Consider the following 24,648-nt stretch of genomic DNA (forward strand, 5'->3'; position numbering starts at 1 on the left):
CACAGAGCTCCATGAAGCATCTCCCTGCAAACCTGTCAGTCGTGCAGCCTGAATGGCTGGCCAGCAGCCTGTGCAAGCTGGAAGGAGGCTGCCCAAAGCTCTGTCTCTTCTTCTTCCTCAATAGGATTTTTGTACAGAATCACTCAGGAAAAAGTTAGGTTCTTAGAGAAGAAATACAATTCAAAGAAGTCGAATGTGTAGTGAGCAAACATGGTAAGAAATATTGCATGGGAAATGAAATTTCAAACAGAGAAATGGGTTAATGATAAGCCTCTCACACCTGGGCACATTTTTCATGTCAATTAAGCTTGGGATAGGTCTATTAGGTTTCATTGGAATTACAACACTGTACATGACATCAGAATTGTCCTACGGTATATTAAATATTGCGCCCCCCTTCCCTGCCCCACTCACCCTTCAGCATGAAAGTGCCTGTCTAAAGGACAGCAGTCACATTTGCACGACCCAAAGAACAGAATTCAAAGTGTGCTAATGATCCAAGCTGTTGCGTTTGGCATTTTGAAAGGGCAATGTTAGGATCTGAGATTATGGGCACAAAGACAGATTTAAGCAACTCAAATTCTCAGAAATATTCCCATCTAGCCCACTAACTTGAATTACCATGTTTCTAGAGGTGACATTTAGCTAACTATAGCATTTGAAGCAAACGGACGTGGCTTCCTAAGGCAACTTTGTCTTCGTGAAATGGTGTGCATTCCAAGGACAGAGGGGTAGAGCCCACTGTCATAAATGAAGTGGAAACATCAGTGAAAAGCATCAGGTTATTTCACATAGGATTAAACATTCTTTTTTTTGTCTCATTGAAGAGTATTGGCTTTTTTTGCAGGCTGAGAAATCAGACTGGGTTTGAGATAAAACATTGATTACATTGGGTCACCCACAGAATTATCCAGGAATGAGAACTGCACTTTACATTCACAGCCTGTCTTACCTTAACTTACTCAAGGCGTGCAAGTCACTAGAGAGCATCACAAAGCTTATGTGCGCTTCCAGGCTTATATGCCCTTCAGCCAAGCCCACTGCAGAATTCTTCTCTTATTCCAAGCATGAGTAAAATTTCTGTCAATTGTACCAGATAACCCATCTGTACTATAACACAGTTTTCTTTAGGCTGACTGTATGGACAGGAATTAGTTAATTTGGCTTGGTGAGAATCCCGACTGACTCAGATCTCTGTGGAGCATTACCACAATAACTAGCGTAAAACATGTTGCAATCACTGCTTAAATTGTCTGCGGCTTTATGGTGTCTGCAGACAATCCAATCACCCTAGATGTAAATGATATAAAGCGCTTGGGACACCCTGATCTGAAGAGGTGTGCTGTCCCTGTGCCACAGTGCATGTAAGAGAGATTGAGCTTGATCCCCTTTTCTTTTTCAAAGGGAGGAAACTGAGACACGGCCCAGCAAAAACTTCTCTGGAACTTCCCCAGTCCATAAGCAGTGACCTTGCATGTTGACGCATGTCAACACATCCTGAATCTTGTTCCTCCCTAAGCGCTTCCTTTGTCCCCACAAAAAAAAGGCTCCAGGCTAGTTGTTCTCAAAGGATTTGGCTGACAAAACTTGGTCTTCTCTCTTTGCTTCCACCACAAGCAGCAGCAGTGCAAACTCCCCTGGGTACCTTGTCCCAGAAACATCCTCCTCATCCTGGCCCAGAACTCTACAAAGGTGACAGGTATGGGACTGCCATCCCCTAGGAGGTACAACTCTCAGAAAGGGTTTAACATCAGAAGAACGTGTATATTCTGGGCTGAGTACAAAGGAAGTGGATGAAATATTATGCTCTATGTGCTCTATGCTCTATGGCATAAGTGTACAAGTTCCAAAGTTCATTTGGCCATCTCCATGCTCCAACCTGGGCTTCCTAATTCACCAGTCACTTGAGAGAAAGCAGGCCCACACTCCCAGGGGAACAGCTGTTCAGTCCTTGGGTCCTTTGCTAAGAATGTCTCTTGGTTAACCTTATCCCCAAACATAATGTCAATCTGACATATTACTTGCCCTCCTTCAAGTGTTTCCAATGCATCCTCAGAGATTTCTCTCTACCCGATACAGACTTTAACCTTGTTTGGGTTGTTAAACCTGTTGTAGCTGCTATGAGGTACTCAGGAAGGTGACTGATATTTTCCAGGAGTCTCTAGTGGCAGAACAGTTGCTATAATTAAGCATAACTTGTTTTTCCTCCTTCTCCCCCTTGCTCTCGCTCACAGAGTGCAAGCAGCAATGCACATCATAAGTGGGTGGCCCCCCGGATGAAACTGTCATCTTTGCTGAAACCAAAACCAAAAAACAACCCAAAATGCAGCAGGAAACAGGCAGATAAAGTTTCAGATAAAAACAAAAAAATCATTATGCTCATGATTTCCCCAACAGAATTATTTTCTGCTCCCCAAGGAACAGCTGTTTTCAGACTAGATTAGCATCACTCTACTGCTGACCCTTCAGAGTAAAGTTTCAGGCAGCAGCTTCTTAAGTTCTACATGAATTATCATCTGTATTTTCGTTGTTGTTGCCAATCATCTTGAGTCCAAAATAACACTGAGAAAAACACTGATTCCTGTTCAACATTAGTCATGAGAGGGATCTTCCACCTGATTCTCCAGGCATCCATGTCACACGGAGAACCATCGAAGAGAGAAGCAGAGCTCAGAGCAGTGCATCTTAACTTGGGGAATTCAAGATTATGGGCCATGTTCTTTGTTGCTGTTATGTCTCCAAGGATCATCTCTTATCTCCAGTGGAGGATAATATCCCAAATACTCAGGGAAAGAGATCAACTGATCCCATCTCTCCTGCTCAGCTGGCAGGAGCAGGATCCAAGCCACTGACAAGCAATATTATTGAATAAAATAAAGGTCCAGTGTAAACTCTACTCCATGATACTAGTTTGGAAGTTTACCACAGGAGCTCCATCATAATTCACAACAAGCATACATATATCAGACAACTTATTATCAGATTGCAAAGCAATCGCTAGAGTGTCTTGATTTCCTGTATAGCTAAGCATGGACGCTCAGGGATGTTGTAGATTACCCGAGGCTACTGCAGTGCCAGATATGGAAGTTGGGTGGTTTCATGCCCACGTTAGGCGTTTCTGTCTCCTTTTGCAGGATTTTCCTTACACATGGAGAATGCGGGGGGCACCTCCTCCCCTGCATAAGGTGACTGACCCGTGTCTCACTTTAATGCCACTTCAATGCTTCACGATAATCCTCTGAGTGTGAGGTACTTAACAGTGACTTTGTCCCTGTATCTGTTCAACTCCATTATCCTGGACTGTGCTGATACAGCTCACCTGTCAGTGGGCTCCATCTGGATTAGATCTAGGTTCTCAGCCCCAGACAGCGAGGACCTTCACCTACAGTGGGCCTTTCCCTGTTGAGCATCCTTCACAATCTTTTGCCAGTAGTGTCTGGAGACCTTTTTCAGCTTCTTTTCATTCCCTGCTCTTCTCCTAGGTTTTTGCTTCTTGGCCCAGTTTTGCAGGCTGCCACCACCAAAGGTCTTTATTTTGGTGATAATTGCTATAGCTATTACACCAGCACCACAAGGAGCTGAGCACTCTTAAGTATCAACAATGTCTACTGGGTTGCATTTGATGAGTGGTGCCCACTCTGTTTTCATGGCCACTCTTGCCTTCTCCCAATGTTTGCTTGCTCTGCCAGCCAGCGGTGTCCACAGTGTTTCATTGGGGAGACTTTGGAAGTCAAATCAAAGAAGGAACACCGTAGCCAGTAGTGCTATTTGGCTGTGAGTGTGAGCTGCTAGTATGGCAGGAAATAATTTCCAACCAGCCTTTCCCCTGTGCTCTTTCTTAACTTCATTAGCTCCAGCAAAAAAGCTTGTGTAACCCCTCAGACAACAGCATAAGCCTTTCTGGTGGAGGGACACAGTGCCAGGCAAGGGCAGAAGAAAAACTGGAACTAGTTTGGCTGTTGTTGCTCTGTGAGATGGGAACAACACATAAAAAAGCCTCTCCGTTTCCATTCTGCACCCCTGAAATCTGGCTTACACTTCCCTTCACTCCTGTATCTTGTTTGAGAGATCCATATTCTCCTGGGAAGATACCAGGTCTCCAAGGGCAAGACTGCAAAATGCAATGTGTGTAATGCAATACGGGGAGGGCAGCAAAATCACTTCTTAGGGCTGTTTGGGCTGTGGGCTTTGTTCTGTTTTAATCCGACACCACTACACGCAATGGGTCTGTGTCCATCAGGGAACAGTGCCCCAGAAACTTAGGCGAGAGCAGAAAGTAAGTTATTAACCACTACACTGAAAGCAAATAAAATGGAGAGAAAGCTCTTTCAGCTTCCTGACTCCTTCCAAAGGGATCCTGCCCTGTTTATTCAGCATTTTACAATGCAATGGCTAAAATTTGCTAGCTGATGTGTTAAAAAACACTAGCTGGCATTTCCACACAGTGAGCAATGATATCCCTTACACAGAGGGGCAGTAACTTCTGTCCTGAAGATAAGGCCAAAAGTACACCCACAGGAGAAAAAGAAGTGGAACAAAGCGTCCAACACAGAAGGGTGAAGTTGGACCCTGCCCAGCTGCCACCAGAGGAGCGGGAAAGCAGAACTGCTGTTGGGCTATCTTTCATACGGAGGGAAGGAGAGACTGTGATGAGCGTGGCAAGAAACCTGGCAAAGTCCCGAAAAGCCCGGGGCACCCCGTGTGCCCAACATCCCCGCCTGCAGCGCCAGCCAGCAGAGGGCAATGCCAGACCATGTACACACCTCTTCCCTCCCAAAAGCAATCCGAGGGGTGACTCTGTTTGACAGTCTGTGTCCCCACACTGTCTGAAAAGTGTGAATTAAATAGGCTATTTCCCCTTCGCAGACTTGTGACACTCCAGTCCTGATTGTGCTCTTTCTTTCACTGATACAGCCCTGAACAGCCCTGTGTGCCGTGGGGTGGGGAAGCTGGGACCCGTAAGGCACCTGTCGGACCCATTCAATACAGACACTTTTTTTTCTTATCAGTCTTGCAGCCTGTTCAATTGGCTTTCCTGAATCACTTGCTATGCACAATGGTCTGAGTTATTATCCCCCGGCTTTCAGCTCCGAGGCAGGTAAATGATAAGCGGTTTTGTGCCGCGTGATTTCTCTGTATTTTTAGAGCATGCCTGGTTAAGCCTTTGGCACTGGACTGTGCAGCTTGACATCGTTAGTGCCTTCAGAGAGATGCCAAGCAGAACTGCAGTCTAGACTAACAGGGCGCAGGGCAGAGGTGGGTGCTAACTTAACCACCTGGCAGCTACAGTCCTGGGTCATGCTTTCAGCCTATTCCTTCTCCCATCACTTGTTTCCAAAAGTAAATCAGTCAAGTTTTGAGCTGTTGCAAGCGTTTTCATGCAGTAAATGATAATTTAAAAAAATGCCTGCTTATGACCATAAACTTCAGGTCATGGAAATAAGTGGTTTATGTAGTGACAGGAGCAGAGCACAGCTACAAAAGATGAGGGCAGGAGGGCTGGTGTGCACAGAGAGCACATGGAAGAGCAGGAGTGTGCCTGGGCTTGCTGGGGCCCCAGAAACAGTCGGGACTCAGGTCCCAACAGGAAAGCAATTCAGGCAGGTGCTTGGGCAGAGCAGGGCTGTGACGGGTGTGTGATTGCAGGAATTTTTCTGTTGGTTGGATGAGTTGGCGTAGCTTCCATAGAGGCTATGCACTACTGTGAAAAGTCTGGTTCCATCTTCTTTGTAACCTTCTAGACACAGGGGGCTGTGGTTAGGTCCCCCCAAAGACTTCCCTTCTCCAAAATGAGCAAGGACAGCCTCCTCACCTGCTCCTCACAGAGCAAGAGCTCCAGTCCCTAATCAGTTTGGAGGCCTTCCCCTGAATTCACTCCAGTTTATCAATGTCCAGGCCCAAAACTGTATGCACTATCTCAGATGTGGCTTCTTGACTTCTGTGTAGAGTGGGATGATCCCTTCCCTTGGCCTCGTTGGCTGTGCTGCCGCTGATACAGCCCAGGAGGCTGGAGGCCATCCAGTCAGAATGCCACGGGTCGCTGGTGTTTCATGCTCAGCTCACTGCTCACCACGGCCCCCGGGGTCTTTTCAACAGAGCTGTCCCCTGGGCAGGCAGTCCCAGCCTGGGTTGCTGCACCAGGCTCTTCCTTCCCAGCTGCACCACTTGGCACTTGTTCTTGTTGAATTTCAGCAGCTTTCTGTTAGCCCATGCCCTCAGCCTGTCTAGGTCCTGCTGGACGGCCACCCTGCCCACCATTGTATTGACCCGCCCAGCTGCCATCACCAGCTTTGTGTCACTTGTGAACATGATGAATATGCACCTTGTCACCTCCTCCAAGTCACTGATAAAGATGTTGTTAAACAGGGCAGTGCCAGGAAAGACCCCTGCATTACTCCACTCCTTCCTGGCCTCCAGGTGAAGTACGAACCTTTAACCACTTCATTGCACCAGCCTCTCAGTAGAGGCTGGCACACGCGAACAGGGACTTCCTACCCCCAGGTGTCTCGTGAGGGTGCGGTACAAGGCCCTTACCAGTTTCCTTCCTCCCATTTCCCTACCTTTCTCCACAGTGTCTTCTGTACAGTAAAGAGAAAGTAACCAGGCTGAAGGATCTTAATAATCCATTGGTAAAGCCCTTTTTTTCCCTGTATAACAGCGTGGAGATGATAACGTTTAGGAACCCTTCACCTATGTCAAATATGGATTTTAGTATAACTGAGACATTTCAGCTAGTTGTTTAGGGTTTTGTTTTCTTTTTCGTTACTGACACATTTACAAGCCAGTTAACCTCAACCTACTTCAGATAACTCAGTTCTAAAATGGGCTAAGCTCCTTTCCTACATCACCAGACTCTATGTACACGGAGGATGGATGTTCAGGGGACACTAGTATTACAGTCTTTGGTGTAGAGCTTCAGTATTTGCTTCTCATCTTCATCCCACCTCCTGAACTCCACAGTTGGGGTAGTTACAGGAAGGAAAGTGCCTACAAAGGCCTCACAGTACTTCCATCCTGACAGACAGCAGACCTCTGCCTTCCTCCTTTGCCCTCAATCAAAAAGAGACAGAAAATTTGGCATGGCAGCCCTGCCCCAAAAGGAGGGATCCAGTCACACATTTCTCACCTCGTCCCAATACATGCACATATCAAGCCCTGCACCTTTCTCTTCTAGTCAAAGTCAAGCTGAGGTGTGATGCAGGCTGAAATATTTTCCCTTTCAATAACCAAATACTCTAGCTCCTGTGCCTTTAGCTTTGCAACAGCTTGTAAAGCAAAGTGCACTGAGTGATGGAATCAGCAGTAAAATCCCATCTGATTTTTTTCTTTTCTTCCACAGGAACAGCTGGGTTAAAAATCTTTGACTAACAAGTTTTCGCTGCCATACTAATCACTTTTCTTAATCAAATCAATGAACCATCCAATTTAAATCTGTTTCTCATGAAACAAACATTTCACAAAGATTCAGGTGCGATAAATAACCTCCAAACTTGAGACACCGAGCTGCGAGGGTCCCCCAGCTCATGGTTCCTGCCTTTCCTGACAGCCAGAGACTTGAAGGGAGCAGTCACCCAGCTCAGGGTTAGGGCTGTGACTGCTCCACGCTGTGTTGGGAAGGGCACAAAAACTGCCAGCCCTCTGATGGGTTTTGTTGGAGCTGAGGGGAGAAGGTGTAGCACTGCGGCAGAAGGACTTTTACAGGCTCCAGCCAAACATTAAACATCCTGTTGTTATTTTAAGGGACGTTTAAAGTTAAGGTCCTATGCCTCGTGCCTAACTGGAATGAGTTGCACTGGTGGATTGTTTCTATTGCTCAGAATAAACGTAGCCTCTCTGCCGGGGGAACACAACAAGAACAAGTCAGACCATGCATAGGCAGACATTCCTGTAACAAGGAACGTCTTTCTTCCCTGACAGAGAAGAAAGCTCTGATCCATGAACTGCTTCAACGTACAGTACCAAACACCCCTGCTATGCTGGAAAGCAAAAGCATGACAATGCTGCGTTTACGGGCTCACTGTGTGGGGACACACTGACACAGATTTGTGTTTCTGCTCCCTCCCTTCTGAGAAACCCCAAGGAAACCACCGAGCCTCACTGAAACAGCCTGAGATTTCCCATACTCTCTGCCAGCCTGCAGCACCTCAGAGGGACATTGTGCAAAAATCACCTCTGTGAGGGCACTAGCATATAGGGAGCAAGAAGGAATTTGCCATGGCAGTTCTTCTCCCCACGCTTGAAGTGTCCTGTGGTTTGCAGGCTTCCAGCCTACCCATATGAAAGCACACAGCCTCACTACCTGAAGAGCCACTACATAATGGAAAAATACAAAGAGAAGTGAAGAAAGGCTGAAGACAGTGTGACTAAAACAGGAACTGAGCTCCAAGGGGGAGCCTTACTTAAGGCTTGAGAACAGGCAGTGTTGTTTGTTTTGTTTTGCTTTGTTTTTTTAAATCTTAATAGATAAATAAATAAATGCTGTTATTATGAAGTGACATTTCTGGTCCTTGAAAGCTGTCTCTGCTGTTTGATGGAGCAGTGTGGCAGCCTTCTGAGCCGAGATGCTTATTCCCCTATTAAAATCATTTGGGAACCGAGCTGAATGATATATGTTAGTGGAGCATCTCATGTTTGCCTTCCTTTAGCTGAGCCTTTGAGGACTGAGTTTTCTTGCAGAAGCCTCTGAAGACGTCCATATAGGACCATCCAGGCGATATCCCAAGAGACGCAAAGAACAAAACTTGAGCTGCATACGATTTCTCAGCAAGAGATTGCTGGCAAGACTGAAGCGTAAAGGATCCCCCCAGCCTTGGGAAACAAGCAGATAATCTCTGGATGCCCCACGACCCAGCTGACATACAACACGTGACTACGTGCTCGTACAAGAGACCACTGCACATCCCCATCCCCGCTACCCCAGATACAGCCCCACTGAGCAACCTGACAAGTGCTGCTAAAAAACCCTAACTGCCTTGACACAGAAAACTCCTGAAGTCCTGGCAACTAATGTTTCATGCATGCCAGGAGGCAAATACCCTATTTAGGGAAATAGGACATTAATCAAAGAATTAGTTACAGGATATTACAAGTTTAATATCCTGGTGCAGTTATCAAATATGTAAGGCAAACAACATTCTGGGTCATTAACAGACGTGCGATCAGCCTGCAATCTGAATAAGAGGTTTGTCTGTGAGTGTCTGGATATTGCTTTGTTCCTTAAAGCTTCCTAATGGTTTGTCCAGGTAACCGTGATGGACAAACCTGACTTTACAAAATTCCCCTGGATTATTCCAAAATGACACATCAGGAAGATGTAGCAGTAGTACAGATCTCCCAATTTCTTTACGACAAACCTAAGTAAAGGTTTCCCACTTGCTGCAAACATTGCTCAAGCTGAGCAGACAATGAGCAGGTATGTGGGTGTGCACCTGTGCTCCCCCAGCACTGAGAAAGAGTTCAAGCAGCTGAAGAAGGGCCAAGGACTTGGCTCTCTCAGGAGCAGCGCTGAGACTAACAGTGTGGAAACAGGTGGGGTCTTCCTGAAAACAACATGAATGAGGTATTCTCAGCAAGAAATACACGTGAGTCCTCAAGAGAAAGAATAATCCAAGGGCATGATAAAAGAAAAGGCACTGTATATGGACATCTCACACTTACTTATGCAGTTCTCAGGAAAGAGGAACAATTGCCTCTAAGAGCTGTTGTTATGCCCTGAAGCAGAGCATGAATTGAACCCATTAGAGTTGTTCCTCCCTATCCCTGGTGGCCACTTCAAAATACTGTCTTTTGCTTAAAAAAATGTGTACGGCACTTATAATTGCAAAATTAACCTTCAAAATCAGAACCCAACATAAACGAAGAAGCTGTATCAGCAAAAGCCTCAAACGAGAGCTCTGAGAGGTTGCTGCTGCTTAACACCTGAAATTGCCAGCTCTGGAGCCAAACTGGGGGCTGAATGTCAGCAAAATGCTCTTTCTCTCCCAGTATACAAAGGCTATTTAGTGACCAGCTGATGCCACAGGTTTCACCACAGGCAGTATTTTGGGTTAGTACAACTGCCACCCCCTTTTTGGCTTTGCTATGTATATGCTCTGCTTTTATTTATGTTCAAATACAAAATTACCAAGACTAAAGTTTTCAGAGTCTCCCCGTGCCTGGGCTATGAAATTCAAATGTTGACATGTGAATTAGATTTTGATTGTTCTTTTCCTGACAGACACTGGATACCTTACAGCTACATTGACCATACGGGGCATGTGATTCATACTATCGTCATGGAGGAGTTATTCTTGAGGCATAATTTGGGGAGACAAAGGAGAGAAATTGTAGCCTGTGCTTTTGTGTGATATATAGGGAAGTGAAGGAGTGGTAGCCAGATTTGGTCTGTGGAAACCTGAGACAGAAACTTAAGTAGCAAACTAGGGAGACAGATAACCCTCTTTTATGCCATTTTAATGGCTAAATCTGTGGCAGAACTCTCATCAACATCTCCAGCCTGACTAACACCTGGCTCTTGAGCTGCGTAAGATACCCTGAGGCAGCAAACGCGCACACGTGTCCCACAACTGTCCGTATGATCTGGTCACTCTCTAACTTTTCTTTTAAAGCAGCTTGAAGGTGAATGTGGTTACACAAAGACCGCCGGGAATCATGCAGAGAGCCTGGAGGGGAGTTGGTGCAGAAGTGGGTAATGCCCCATCATTACTTCAGTCTTGGGAACTCAACTCGCCCCCTTTTGATGAAACGTTAACTTTTGATCCCAGGGTAAACATATCGTAATCCTCCCTACTGCATCTGTCCTGGAGCATTAATATTTGACATAAATCCTAAAGGAAGCTCTGTTCTTTATTACTAATTTGTCAGAGGTGGATGGATAGGAAAGGTTGTGGGCAATATGGCAATGGCATAGGCAAAGGGTCCCTTCTGGGAGCCTGACTATTGGAAATCAGCTGCTATTTACACAGTTAATGCCATTCACTTCTTGCACCTGCTCAATCATTCATTTCCCAGTGCAAGTCAGCTTTGCCCTGCTGCAAAGTCAGGGAATTTAAGGGAGTTACACCTGCAGGTTTTTTCTTTCTCTCCAATGATTGCAGAGTTCAGCTTACAAAACTCCCACTTCTACATTTCCAGCCCTTCATCTTCCTTTTCTGTGAATTCTTTTTCTACCTATTTATATGTATATATACTTTTCCAAGTGTTTATGATTTGGATAGTGAATCCAAAGCTCTCCCTTTCTAACTCTTTTTGGACTCCCAGCCTGTTCCTGCACCACATAAAATCCATTTGATTTTGTAATCATCTGAAAAACAAGAAATTCAGCTAGTGTCCCGACTTGGAGGAGTTTTTGTTTGTATTCTGTTTGATCTTTGAGAGAGGCTCCATACCTTACATCCAGGGACATCTTATTCTTTATGATGTCCCTACAAATGTAAATTCTGTGCTGTCATCCCCAGCAAACACACTTTTATAGCAGACTCCACTTTGAATTTTGGTTAAAAAAAAAAAAGACCAGAAGAAACTCCAAAGGATTATGTAGCTGATCTGTCTTCCCACTCTTGTCCCCATCTCTTTTCTCGATAACGAAGTTCTGCAGAGAAGCCTCAGGAGTGAAACTAGGGGAGGTGCACTCAGAAGTGAGATTATGGGAGGTGCAACTGCAGCTCTGAGCACCTGAAAATTAATTAATACTAAAGTGAAGGCTTCTCTTTTTTGCATAGTTTTTTTCTATTATCAAGAGAAGAACTCCTATATAATGTAAAATCCATGCTTCTGCCAGCAGATAAAGCATTTGCAATACTAACCTGTTAGCTGGGTTTTCTTCCGTGGTGTTGTTGAGGTGTCATTCCTTGTAGAGTATCCATCTGCTTGTTGTCTTACTTAAATATGAACTGAATGAACTCTCCCCATCTGCCAAAGTCTTGTCTTTGATTACAGAAAGACAACAGCAGGAAGAAGGTCAAGGTCAAGTAAAGCAGATAAACACATGATTAACTCTGAGCAGATAAGGACTCACCTGTCTTCAGTGGGAACAGCCTTGTTCTAACGTGCCTGATTGAACTCGGGTTGGGGGAATACACCAGATTAAAGGGGATGACAATGCAAAATTAAAAAGTAATAAAAAGCTTAAAGATGAAAACAAAACAGTCCATGACCTGTCTTTTTTTGTTTTCATCTGAAGCAACAACAGCCGGTATGCTCCCAAAGCCAGCACATGTCAAGTCAGACACTGGAAAAGAATTGAGAGGATTATTTCACAATTTTATTGCACAACTGAAAATTAACCTTTTTTTTTTTTTTAAATATTTACAAGCCATTTATTTTGCACACACAATCTAAACAGCATTTTCCCCGATAAAATTGTCACCTAGAAAACTTACACATGGACTGAAGCATACACGTAAACTAAATGGTTTGTGTTAAATGCAAGTTGCCTCAGTCTAGCTCTGGAGGGGAGGCGTTTGGGCGATGGGGCAGCAGAAGGAAAGAAGACACATTTTTCTTTTTTCTTTCCTGAAATGTTACTTAAGGATCTTTCCCCAACCTGGGGAGAGAAACAAAAGAGTTCAGTGTTAGTTCCAGCCAGTCAGGTAATGTACTGACAGGGTGGTGAGTTGAAGATTCAAAACCCTTCAGTGCCACAAGCCTTGCAAAAAGCCTTGTTTCATGCGTGGTTCACCCTAAAGGTTGCCATAGCCCGATTTTCCCCTGGAGAATGTAGAATCACCTTGGTCATGACAGAAAAAGAATGAGGTTTGACTCATAAGAAAAAAGACATGTGAAAGGCTGCAGTTGTTTCGGTTTTGTTTTTTTTTTTCCCCTTCTTTCTCATGGATTTCTTACCTGCATTTTTGGAAAAGTGGTGGCTGACACACTGCAAATGCTGCCGCTGCTCTCGGCAGAGCTACACAGTGATAATACAGCACAACGAACGTTCCACATCCTGACCAGCAATGCCAGGGGTAATATCTTAACCTACATTATGAAGCCCACAGCTTTGTGCTGAAAAGGAGTGCTTTCCTGGCTGTTAGCACACGCTGTCTGTCACAACGCGTATCACAGCCTCTGGAGTACACAAATCACTCCCCTCCCATGGCTGATCTACCCACACGTTTTCCATCATATAGATTGTTGTTTTCAAGTTTGTCAGCTAATATTGAGTATATGGCCTTGTAGCACTTACTGCTAAATTTCCAGGGGATTTTGACACCTGCAATCTTAAATGAGTAGGTGGTAGCTCTAAAAGTGATGCTCACTGGCCCAGATTTGTCCCATGTTACTTTGGGGAGGTGTACACCTGAGCCACCCGAGGGGAGACCATCAGCACTGTAACCTTTTCTGCCAGTCAGAGAGCAAAGGGTGATGTAGGGGCTCCGGTGAACACAAATGCTCTCTGCAGAAGTCCCGCTTACTCCATTGATTATCAAAGGAAACCAGAGGGACTAACTCTACCGTAATGGGTCTCAGACAGCTGCCAAGTTTCATGGGATGAGTTTGGGCCTGAATGCTTCCAGCTGGGCACCTAAAAACGTAGGGATTCTGGCATTGCAATGTACATTTGGTATTTAGATCACTTTGGTGCCATCTTTCTTCAAGTTTTGGACCCTCTGCTGTAGGGTGGAGAAACAGAGTAAGTGATGCCAAGATGACCTACAGTGAGTTTAGAAGAAAAGGTAGTGTTTATAGACTTGTTACACTAGTCAGTGCTTGTCCATTGGGAACCATGCTACTGGGAGACGGCTTTGTGAAAGGCAATTCAAATGCATAGGAAATGCAAAACCTATGGCCTCAAACCAAATGATCTACGTCGAGTCTTCAAAAGTAATTGCTTCTTCCAGAGCCACACATAGTCACCATCACCACCTTACGCATGGCTAACAACTTGCAGTAATGTGTCAGGTCCTAAGCAACCTGATCTTGTTTTGGCATTAACAGTATTAAAGGCCTAAGTCTCTCGCTCTCCTCTCCCCCAGCAGCCCGAGTATTTGTTTTTCTCTTATTTTTTAAATGAGTCCTTGCTGGTTTAAGGGAGCCAGCAATGAAGAGATGTCTTTTTCTACCTAACGGTTATAACCACACTTCGACACTCTGGATAATGGCTATACTGTCTTTAAAATATCTGCTAACACCTATCTAAGGCTGGTAGAAACATGGATTTAGGGGTGCAGCGGGTTGGGAATGTGGAGAAAAAGTGGAAAAAGTGGAAAAAAAAGAGCTGGCTGAGGAAGGATCCTAAAATTGAGCCCTACAGAAATAGTAGCAAATTTGTAAATTGTAGAAACTTGTGCTAAAACTTATGGCTTGAGTAGGATACTCATCTTCATAAATGCTGTTGATTTCAGTTGTTGATTGCTTGCAATGACTGTCTTTGTCTCAAAACAGTTTGGTTTTTTTTTCTGGAAGATATATGGGTGTGGTGGACAGAAAAGTTTGAATAATATGAATATGTTAAAAATAAAACAAAGCATAGTAATCCCATTCTTACAGCTTCAAATCGCTGAATTTTCTCTCAGGCTTGAAGATTAAAATTGGAAAAAACCCTTGCAGAAGAAATTTGTGTGGAGCCCCAGGTGCCATGCCAGAAACATAGTGTGTTGATATTGCTTTAGCAATGAACTCATGCGGTGGTATAGTACAAGCCAGTGGTCTTTCGTACTTCCTGGAAGAGACATTGCTAAGATAGAAATAAAACCTGTGATAGCACAAAGCAAAGAATATCCCCCTGGGCTCTGTACTGAAGTGGTGCTGAGGACATCTCAAAAACCTCTCGGTTCTGTTCTTCACCCCAGACAACGCTGCAATGTTTGCAAGTCTGACTGATGCAGAAGAAAGCTGTATCAGCTTAAGAAAACAAAAAGTCTTGCAAACTGTTAGTTTCACATATGAAAATGGAAATGAAAGCAACAAAAATTATAAAATATTTGGGTCAGAGAGTTGCTTATATTACATGCACTTGTTTTGCTGTATGAAGTGTCATCACAAAAAGTGCCTGTATTCTCTGCATTCATGAAAAAAGCTGGCAGGTTAACCTAATTCTGCATTGATAAAATTCCATCAATGTTAATCCTTGTGGGTCCTTAACAGAACGCATCGTTTTTTGGATTGTCTTTGCTGTTCTTTGAATAAACCCTAACAGTGAAAAGTAAAAGATGTAAACTCTCCATAAGCCATCTGAACCAGTATGGCAATATTCACTGATGTTATGGGCAGAAGGCATCATTTTGTTCATCTGTCTGTTCTCTTATCAACACAGACAGCAGACGCTTACTGCCCAGCCTGAACACTGAGTTTCAAGCCAGCTGGATTAATTGGTGCTAATATAATTACTAAACACTGGGCAAGGTGTTGAGGGAAAATACACGCATCTCTTGCTCTCATTCTGAACCAGCAAACTGCCGAGTCCCATCTCTTCCAGACCCCAAGGGGCCTCTGTCACTCACGGCGAGTATACACCTAAAATGCAGAAAAGCTCAGCAAAGTCTGTCATCAAAATAATAGATTTCATACAGAACTCACTACTGCCATCTAAAAAAGCTCAAAGCAGACAGCGGTGCAGCTTCCTTCCTGCTGCTGCTGGTTAGTTCTGACTGGATGAAGAGTTCATGGATCAATCAGCATTGGATAGGTTTTCCTTAACTTGTAACGTTGCTGGAGAGCACCGCTGGAACAACACCTCCACAGGCAGATCAAAAGAAGAAATTCTGCGAGCCTCGCTAACTCCAGCTTTCCCCAACCATTGACCCAGTGCTGACAATTTAAAAAGGGTGGATAGTCAGACTCCTACTGTTATCAAGCGGCTATACCTTTTTTTTTTTCTTTCTTTTTCTAATGAGAACCAAAGGAGCAATGTGGGAATCCAAAGAATTGAGACAAATTAAACATCTTTGAGTTGAAAATGGTTTAATCTCTGTGCTGACTTTCATGAATTTTACAACTCACAGAATTTACTACAGGTGGGCCACACTGGCCAGTGCTGGATAAGAAATGCCAAGAATGAGCTTAGTTGAACCCACAGACCCTACGAATGGATCTTCTGAGGGACCTCAGAATGCTTTTGCCTTCCTCATTCCTCTAGAAATTTGGCTACTTAAAACAAACCCCTCATGCCGCCCCAATTATTTACTCCATCTTTTCACTGCTTACCTGACAGACTGTGCCGATAGCCTTTAGAGTGCTCCCAAAGGGGCAGCAGACATGCTTGGGCAGAGCTGGGATTCATCACTCTTGCATGTTCAGCTGTTAGCATTCATAGGTTGGGGGGTGAGCGCTACAAGGCCTCTGAGTGTGTAATTTCCATCAGCTCCATAGGATCCCTCCATACAAGAAAAGCCTGTAGAACAGAACGGCAGGCGTTCTGCTCAGAAAGCCCGAGAGCATGGGGGATAATTGATTTTCCTAAATCACAGCTTAAACCTATCCTTTGGAAAAAAAAAAAGAAAAAAAAATCTGGCTTTGCTCAGAATCAAGGCAGCTATCATATTATGCAAAGCTCAGTAAGAGCAAAAGTAAAAAGAAGCATCACCCACCTGCTTCACTCCCTGAGTACCATCCACTCTGTGCACAGAATGAAAGAGGAGTTCTCTAAAAAAAAAAACCCAGAAAATGATTGTGTAGAGACTATGTGCTATTACATATGTGCCAGGGGACAGAAAGAAGTTGTATGAGCAAATCACCAGCTCCACCAGCAACTTGAAATTTCAGACTGTCTAACTTTCACATGACTGATTTTACAGCCTTAGCAGGAGTCTTGTGTTATAATGGTTAATGTTGAAAATTCACACATCCATTGTCTGAGAGTTATGTTGCCATAATACTGAGGAATAGGCTTAGCTTGGCTTGAATTACTTGGCCTCACGTGATTGGGGACCTCTTCTCAAATATATTTGGTGAGAGCGGTGTCTAGGCGCCTGATCGGAGAATTACCCCCAGGTCAGAACTATTTCTTTTGGATTGAAATCTTGTATCTCATGGCAATGGACCATGGAGCTCAAATGCAGCCTTTGTCACCTGCACAGTAACTTCCCATGAATCCATGTGGCAGAGGTTCAGGACATTTTAACCCTGCAGAAACAGTAATTATCTGGGAGACAGGAAGCTGTTCTCATCCTCTGAGGGGAAACTATAGCACAGAATGACTGAAAAGATACTAAGCTCTTAGCCTGTGTTTCAGATCTTTTGCATCCTGACAACCTCAGTGAGCCAACACTTCCGTTGCAGTACCCATTAACACGTCTGGACAAATACATTCATATGACCCATCACAGAAATAAATATTTGGCTGGCTTTCTAATTCCCAGATTATTTTTTCAACTGATCATAACAATTCTACTCTGCAGAGCAAACAAACCCCAAATCCCAAGTGCTCATGAGAGGAAAATGTTCTAGCCAACTGACACGTACAAAGCTCCTTTTGAAGTTCTCAAGGACTTTGTGTCTTGTTTTGGGAGTATAGAACTACTGATGAAAACAAATTCCTATAAAAGCGAGCTATTTCTAAATCCAGGTGGTTTGTAAGCATTTCCTGAGCCATAATTTGCTGTGCGCAGCCAGAAGCTTTTCCAAACTTGATTTTATATTGTCAACCAAAGTAACAATCCTCAAACAATCCCCAATTCACCTGTGTGTTTGAAGATAAACATACCGTCTAAATATACATTATGAATTACTACTGTAAAAATGACTTCATTTAGCTCTCACTGCCTCTGCATTTTCAATACTACAGTGGAAATGCTAGGTTACTGGCTGCCATTGTCTGCTAGTGACTTCTTTTTTCCAGTCTCACTTACTGAAGTTGCAGAAACTTAGCTGCTTTCTTTTCCTAAAACTGAAATATTTTTTGAGCTAACAATGATACATTCTTTTGTTTGCACCCCCACCACCTAATGTATTAGACCTCGTTGAAGTCCATAACTAATGATGCTCACCCCACTTCCTGAGCTTGCTGTGGAAGCTTTTGCTGTTGCTGCCCTGAAACCTGAGGAACACCCATAGAGGATCTGGCAGAGGAGGAAGGAATGTCCTGTGCAATGCCTAAGAGTAATATCTCTGCTGATTTGCCAGGACTCCCAGTGCTGCCGGTCATTAATCTTTCTCAGCCAAAAACAGATGGGGCTATTAGGCAGGCTGGAGTAATGGGGGAAACTGGCACGACACAGAAGGAAATGCATTATCTTCCGGATAGAATTGCATGTAAAAATGAGAACATTAAAAATGTATTTTTCATATTTAATTGGACGATGTACGATTATACCTACCAGAAAATAATGTGCAATGTGTTTTGTGCAGGGCATTTATGAAACTGTTCAGCTGTGCTAGGGCCTTATTTTCCCCTGTGGAGAGAAACAGTAGCTACAATTCTGACAAGGTTTTTTTTTGCACTTTTCCTTCTAACACAGGGTTTACTCTGCTGCAACGGCTACTGCAAGTAACACTACAAAGTGCCTCCACTTGTCACAGTAAAAGGAAAACACAGTTTACAATTTACATACAAACCACGTGAAGCCTACCAGGTAAAAACCGAGTACTTCAGGAATAATGCAAGCATATCTGATAGTTAGTCCAACAAAAATGATGGAACTGCAGGTACAGCTGCTAATTTCTTTATATTACTGAGTCCAAGATGATGATTACAAAAAAAATAAAAATTGAAAATTATGAAGTGGAAACAGGAGACTCAAACAGGAAATAGGCAAGGCTGGAAGGAATTACTGAAAGTAGGACTTGGAAAAAAAATCTGATAGATATTAAGGACTATTTGGATAAACAAAGACATTTTCTAGGTCTGCCAGGTAGGCAAACAGTAGATGACTCTTAGCCAGAAACTGACAGCCAAACATTTGAAGGTATACACTGTGACAACGGGGAGAAATCATGGCAACATCTTAGAGAGTTGCAATAAGGCATTAAATAAAGGGAAGTGCTTTGCCCAAAACTTAAACTTGCAAAGCCTGTTATATCAAAGGGAGAAGCATGAAAACAAAAATAGGAGGATTGTGTGCCAGCCAGCAGATTATTATTTGGAATAATAATGATGTCTGAAATGTGGTGGGATGTCAGAAGGTGCTGGGAAATACACAGTTCTGGCTCTGGTGGTGGAAAGGGCTTACGGGGCTGAAAAGTTTGCAGTGACTCACATGCATCAATGTCTTGGAGTGGAGGGGGAAAATGGAGACACAGAACAAAATGTGTCAAGATAAGAGCCCAAATTAGAAGAACAAAAGAACTTTGTAGGATTTTATTTCTGATCCCTTGACTAGCATAAGGTTATCATTAGGAATGCTAAAGAGGAAAATACAAACTCCTGAAATCTACTGGGGTGATATTTGATATAAAAATTTTAAAACAAAAAACCCTTTTTCCTTTTAAATAAAGAATCAGTGGCCCCAAATAAAAAGAAAAAATGAAATCCTCAGATTAAAACCAGAAAGGGCTTATAAATAGCCATGGAGTATGGTATTCCCTTAGATAAATGGAAGACAAGGACAAGGAAATGCTGGTATGACTAAATTGGAAATTGTAGAAGTTATTCAGGCCAAATAAGAAACCTTCAAAGAATGGAAATCAAAACTTTGTAAAGCTGAAAGGAAGGTATGTAATAGTTAAGACGGAGTTTGAGCAAGCTAAGAGTGAATTTGAAGAGCAAATAGAAGGAAGTTAAAACTGAAAATACACATTTGCTCAGTACATCAAAACCAGAAAACCGGAGATAACTGGTAGGCCACCCCAAACAGTAAGTAGAAGAAACAATTAAAGACAATAAGGACATTGCCAAGAATCTAAATGATTTATTTGCATCAGTCTTCACCAGAGAGGGTGCTGGAGTGATATCTAAATGAGAGACTCACACTTTCCAAATATCAAAGATAAGGAGAAGTCATAGACTGAAGACTCAAGAGAGAAGTTGGTGGAACAAATCAATAAATCAAAGGCATTAAGTCACCAGGTTTATCTGATATTTCTTGAAGACTTCAGGAGAAAACTGAGAATTAAGTAACAAAGTTGCTAGCAAATACCTACTACAGCAGAGGACTGGAAGACAGTGTTATAGCTGAGTTGGGGATTTCTGTTGTTGGTGGTGGTTTTTTCACGGTGTTGGAGGAGCCCTGGCAATTACAGACAGGTATGTAATCCTAATTTTCTATCATGTAAATTGGCTGAAATGTGTTAAAAAACCCCAAGCCCCACACCTCCCAAATTATGAAACACAAAGACAAACATGACATGACAGATACAAGTCAGTACAGTGTCTACAAGGGGAAAAAAAAAGGGGGCTCTTTGAACTTACTACCAATCTTTGAGCTGGTGACACCAGCCAGCACACCTAAGGCTACCCAGGAGGTCCCATGACTCGCTGTGCAGACAGGCAAGTAGCAAATGATTACCTCCCTGCTCCCCCATCCGCATCTCACGACCACCAAGGAGGGAATAATGTTCATGTTGACAATGGCACATCCAAACAACGTACAGATCCGTGCTACAGGTTATGTTGCTGCGGGACAATCCAGTCCATCCTTGGGCAACATTGTTAAGCCAAGGAGAAATGTACATCTGGAAATGAAAGTTTTTAATATAGATGAAACATAATGGTGGCCACAGTGAAGATCTGACTGGAGATTTTAGGTACGTACAACCAGTGTTAGCCTCTCTTAGGATCAGCTTTTGATATCTGTCTGCACATCAGCTAATCAACAGCACTCTGTGCTGCAGGGTTCTTCGCCTCAATGGGACCTGGGCCCTTAATGGTGAGTAATACGGGACTCGGGGAGTTAAGATTTTGGGTTTTTTTAAAAAAATTATATCTCAGCTAGGACTGAGCACTCATTTCACTTCTTCCCATCTCTTCACAGCTTTTTATGTAAATCTTTACATAAACCCATTAAGAACAGAAGAAAAGCGCTCTGGAAAATTATGCAGTGATGTATTCTTATGCAGCCAACACTCCCAGGGGAAAAAGTAAAAATTACACATAGCCTCCCACCCCTTTTTATTTCTTGTCAAAGATGTTGCCTTTTTTGGCTTTTCTTATATATACACAGCATGATGAACTGATATTTGTAGTTTAAATGTCTGGTTTAACCGCGTGGTTTCCACCGTAACAGAAAGCTCTCACGAAATGTCAAGTTAGAAATAAAACCAAGCTCTAGAGGGACGGGGTGGGGAGAAAAGTAGAAGGTCCAGTGGCTGAAAAACAAGATGGGGAAAAAGTGAGGAGAACGCAATGTGGATCCATTTCCCAACTCAGGCAGTGGTATTGGTACGCGTGGTTATATGGGGATCTGGGGTAGGGAGACAGATGCATTTCTCACGGAGTTGTTTCTGCTTTCTCTATTAACATTGCAACAGAAATTACAAATAGCCCTGCAAGGGGTAGTGCATTAAATCTCATCTTTTCATCCCATGTAAACACAACATTAATACTGAAGAATAAAGAAAATGGTAAAAAGTCCAGTGTCTTGTTTTCTGCATTTTGCTTGTTATGTTTCCTGTCCGCCCTCCAGCATACTCCTGTGTGTACCGAAGTTGTGAACTTGACCAGCCCACGTTCAAGCAAACACTCACACTCAGATTCCCAACACATTCTTTTCTCCCCCTCGAATGAGGAGTTTATTCCTAACAGTTCTGCTCCTTTTAATTATAAACTCCTTTAACGAAGTAGTTCTGAGACCTTGCAGCAGGCAGCAGGAGAGCACCAAGGCTACTAGTTGTCACGTTTATATTCCCTGTTCAGCAAAGAAGTCCGCTTAAAGCCCAAGGCCCAATACCTTCACGGACGGGCATGTACTGAAATGAGCCTACAAATCAATATCCCCCCCCACAACGTGCCTTATAGGCAAAATCCAATTCTTGCCTAAAAAAGATAAAGAGTTACAGCCAGGCCCTTTATTTGACAAGACACACAAGAACAAGTTGCTCTGGTGAAAACAGACCTTACACTGACACGTTTTGTTCACTTTCTGGCAGAACTACTGATCTTCTTTACTGGACCACCAGAACTGAAGATGGGAAAGAAACACAAGGGAGACATTTCCTTGGCAAGGAAAGGAGCAGCATTTAGGACTTGGGAAAAGGCAGGGTGGGATATAGGGGGTTTTCCTGATAAAACAACTATTTTGAGAATAAAAGACCAACCAATATCATGTATACACCTAAACCAGTAACACACCTTCTCTGGAGTGCAGTATTGTATAAGCGTCCCCTTCATTTTCAAGGCTAATTCAGACCTTTGGCTCATCCTGCATTAACAAGGTCATCCATGTTAACAGGGCCCCTGTGAAAGTTCACAGGCAAAAAGTTCCCTTTTAGAGTAGTGCAGATTTGAAATTCACAGGACAGCGACCCGAAGATCTTCCTTTACAGATAAAAAGCATGTCAAATTATTAAATAGCAACATGAAATCCTATATTCTGAAGGTCTGTCTTTGCTCTGCAGGTAGGAGAGCAGAGTGCATTCCCAGCCCTGCCCAGTCCCCACCTCCGGCGGCTCGGCGGGCGCGTGGCCGGCCCCATCTCGCTGACACCTCACGAATGCTAAAGCTGAAAGGCCGGGGGTAGTCAGGGCAGGGGCGGATGAGCATAGTCCGAAGACATGTCACTTCAAATTTCTACTGTTAGAACTGCCGGGTATGATATAAAAACAGAAAGTGTTTCTCAGTCTGAAGTTTGAAGACCGGGCCCCAAACGTTGAGTGGCTCCTCCCTCCGGTGTCCCTGTTCCCCGCACACGGGCTCCGTTGTGCTAGCTGTTGTTCTCTGCCGTGAGATACTTGAGGGCTGCAAAGCCGTAGTGGCGCGACATATCCTGCTGGAATTCCTCCTTCAGGGTCTTGAGACAGATGCGGTATTGCTTGTTGGAGCGAAACTTGGTGATGTCGAAGCTGGGGGCGTGCGGCATGTGGATCATGTAGGCGTTGGGCAGCACCGTGAACTCGTACTCCTGGGGGAGAAAGACACCGGCTGTGAGGGTGTTCCTGAGCCCTCTTGCAATGCATCTCTCCCGCACCTCCACCGCCAAACATGGTCCATCATGTGACAGGGCAGTGTGGGTCTCAAAAACAACAAACCCATACAGATATGCCAAATGAGCCTTCTTATCTTTAAAGTTGCTTTTTCTTGCTTTTATGCAAGATCGACTTTCCCTTTTAAAATGTTTTACTCCATATAAGCCAAATGATGGGGCAACAGTACAAAAGTCATGCCTGAAGCCATGTCTGCAGCACAGATTTGGCAGTAGTGTGCTTGCAACCAACTCTTGCACACAGCATGAATCTCAAGTGTCCCTGCAAAAGCATGCTTTTGCCCCTACAATTTTTCTCGCTTGGGATGCTGGAATAAGCTATATTTACAGAGGTATCCATTGCGCTACATAATGCTGCTTTGCCTGTGTACTAAGATACTTACAGCGACAAAACTGTCCCGAACTATTTATAAACCTGAAATGAGGTGAGAATATGAGATCTTTTATAGGCGACGTGTGAAAATGGACCTGCTGGTTCCATATGCTTTGAGAAGGTTTTATGCAAATTAAGTTCTCCTTCACAAAGTATGAGATACTGTGCTAATTCCCTCTCTCCTCTAAAACTACTTCACTAACTCCCTTTATTTATATCTGACCAAGTTCTCCGACAACTTTTGTTGTTAAAAAATGATGGTTCATTTAAGTCTCAATTATTCCTGTTAGATTTGTTCCATTTTTATAATTAAATATATGATCATTAGAGCAAAGCTAGACAACGACTGATTCTTAGACAAGCTAGAAGGTCTACTGCAGGATGAGCAAGAACCAGGTAATGGCAAGAACCAGAAGGAGATGGGCAGAAAAGGGACGTGAACCTCAGTATTCTGTAGCCAAGTGAAGTACCCTACCTACTAGGACGCTACCTCTTTTTTCATATGAAATTTCAAAAAATATGACTTGTGTAGGATGCAAATGACAAAGAAACTTCAAAGACTCCACAGGCAAATTTCCTCACACTGTTTCTATTTACAACTGTTGCTGTATTGACTCATTGACCATATCCGCAGAAGACAGTGGGCAAGGAAGGAATAGCCACAGAGCATGCTGGCTTTCAAAGAAATGGTGCACAAATGGTTTGCAAAGTCCCATCAGTTCTAGATTTAGTAGTTTGTGCGGAGACACAGAGTATCTGCAGCACAGAGGCAGAGTATTCCAAAAACATTTTCTTCAGGAAAGAGATTTATGGGAGAGAATGCACTAGTGCTAAAAAACATGAATGCTTCACCTATAAATCTTTCCTCACCTAACAAAATATCATCAGCCTGGAAAAGACTGAAAACTGCTGGGTTACAATGCTACCAGAAACCAAGTGTTTGCGCAACACAGTCCGAAGTGAAGCCCAAATAAAATGGAAAGAAGTGATCAGAACGCTATGTGGATCGATTTCCCAACTCAGGCAGTGGTATTGGTCAGCCCAAAGTGTAGCTGAGGCTGCAGTGCTGTCCCGGAGACTCCTGTGGAACAGTAGGATGTGTTGGACAGCTAGGTGCAGATGCAGCTGTATGGCTGCTCCTTCCTCATGGGAATGCCTGCTCCCTGCCAAGCACTGTTAAAGTGGTAAATCTTTGTGCCAAATCACAATGCTGTCATACACGGGAACGGGCCCCTCTGAGCTTCTGTTTGGGGTGACAAATGT

General features: G+C 43.6%; 1 protein-coding gene across 9 annotated transcripts in view; it reads right to left on the reverse strand.

Annotated features, from left to right (window-relative positions):
* Positions 1-12,362: 12,362 nt before the first annotated feature.
* The window catches only part of LARGE1 (LARGE xylosyl- and glucuronyltransferase 1), a 290,753-nt gene continuing 278,467 nt past the window's right edge, over positions 12,363-24,648 (reverse strand). For 8 of the 9 annotated variants that reach the window (XM_054192882.1, XM_054192875.1, XM_054192866.1 and 5 more), the window contains one exon: positions 12,363-22,931. In XM_054192882.1, the coding sequence (XP_054048857.1) occupies positions 22,734-22,931 (198 nt within the window). In that variant the 3' untranslated portion in view covers positions 12,363-22,733. The remainder of the gene's footprint in view (positions 22,932-24,648) is intronic. The other variant, XM_054192856.1, reaches the window with a different exon arrangement.

The sequence above is a fragment of the Rissa tridactyla genome, chromosome 1 (genome assembly GCF_028500815.1).
Source record: "Rissa tridactyla isolate bRisTri1 chromosome 1, bRisTri1.patW.cur.20221130, whole genome shotgun sequence".
Taxonomy (NCBI): domain Eukaryota; kingdom Metazoa; phylum Chordata; class Aves; order Charadriiformes; family Laridae; genus Rissa; species Rissa tridactyla.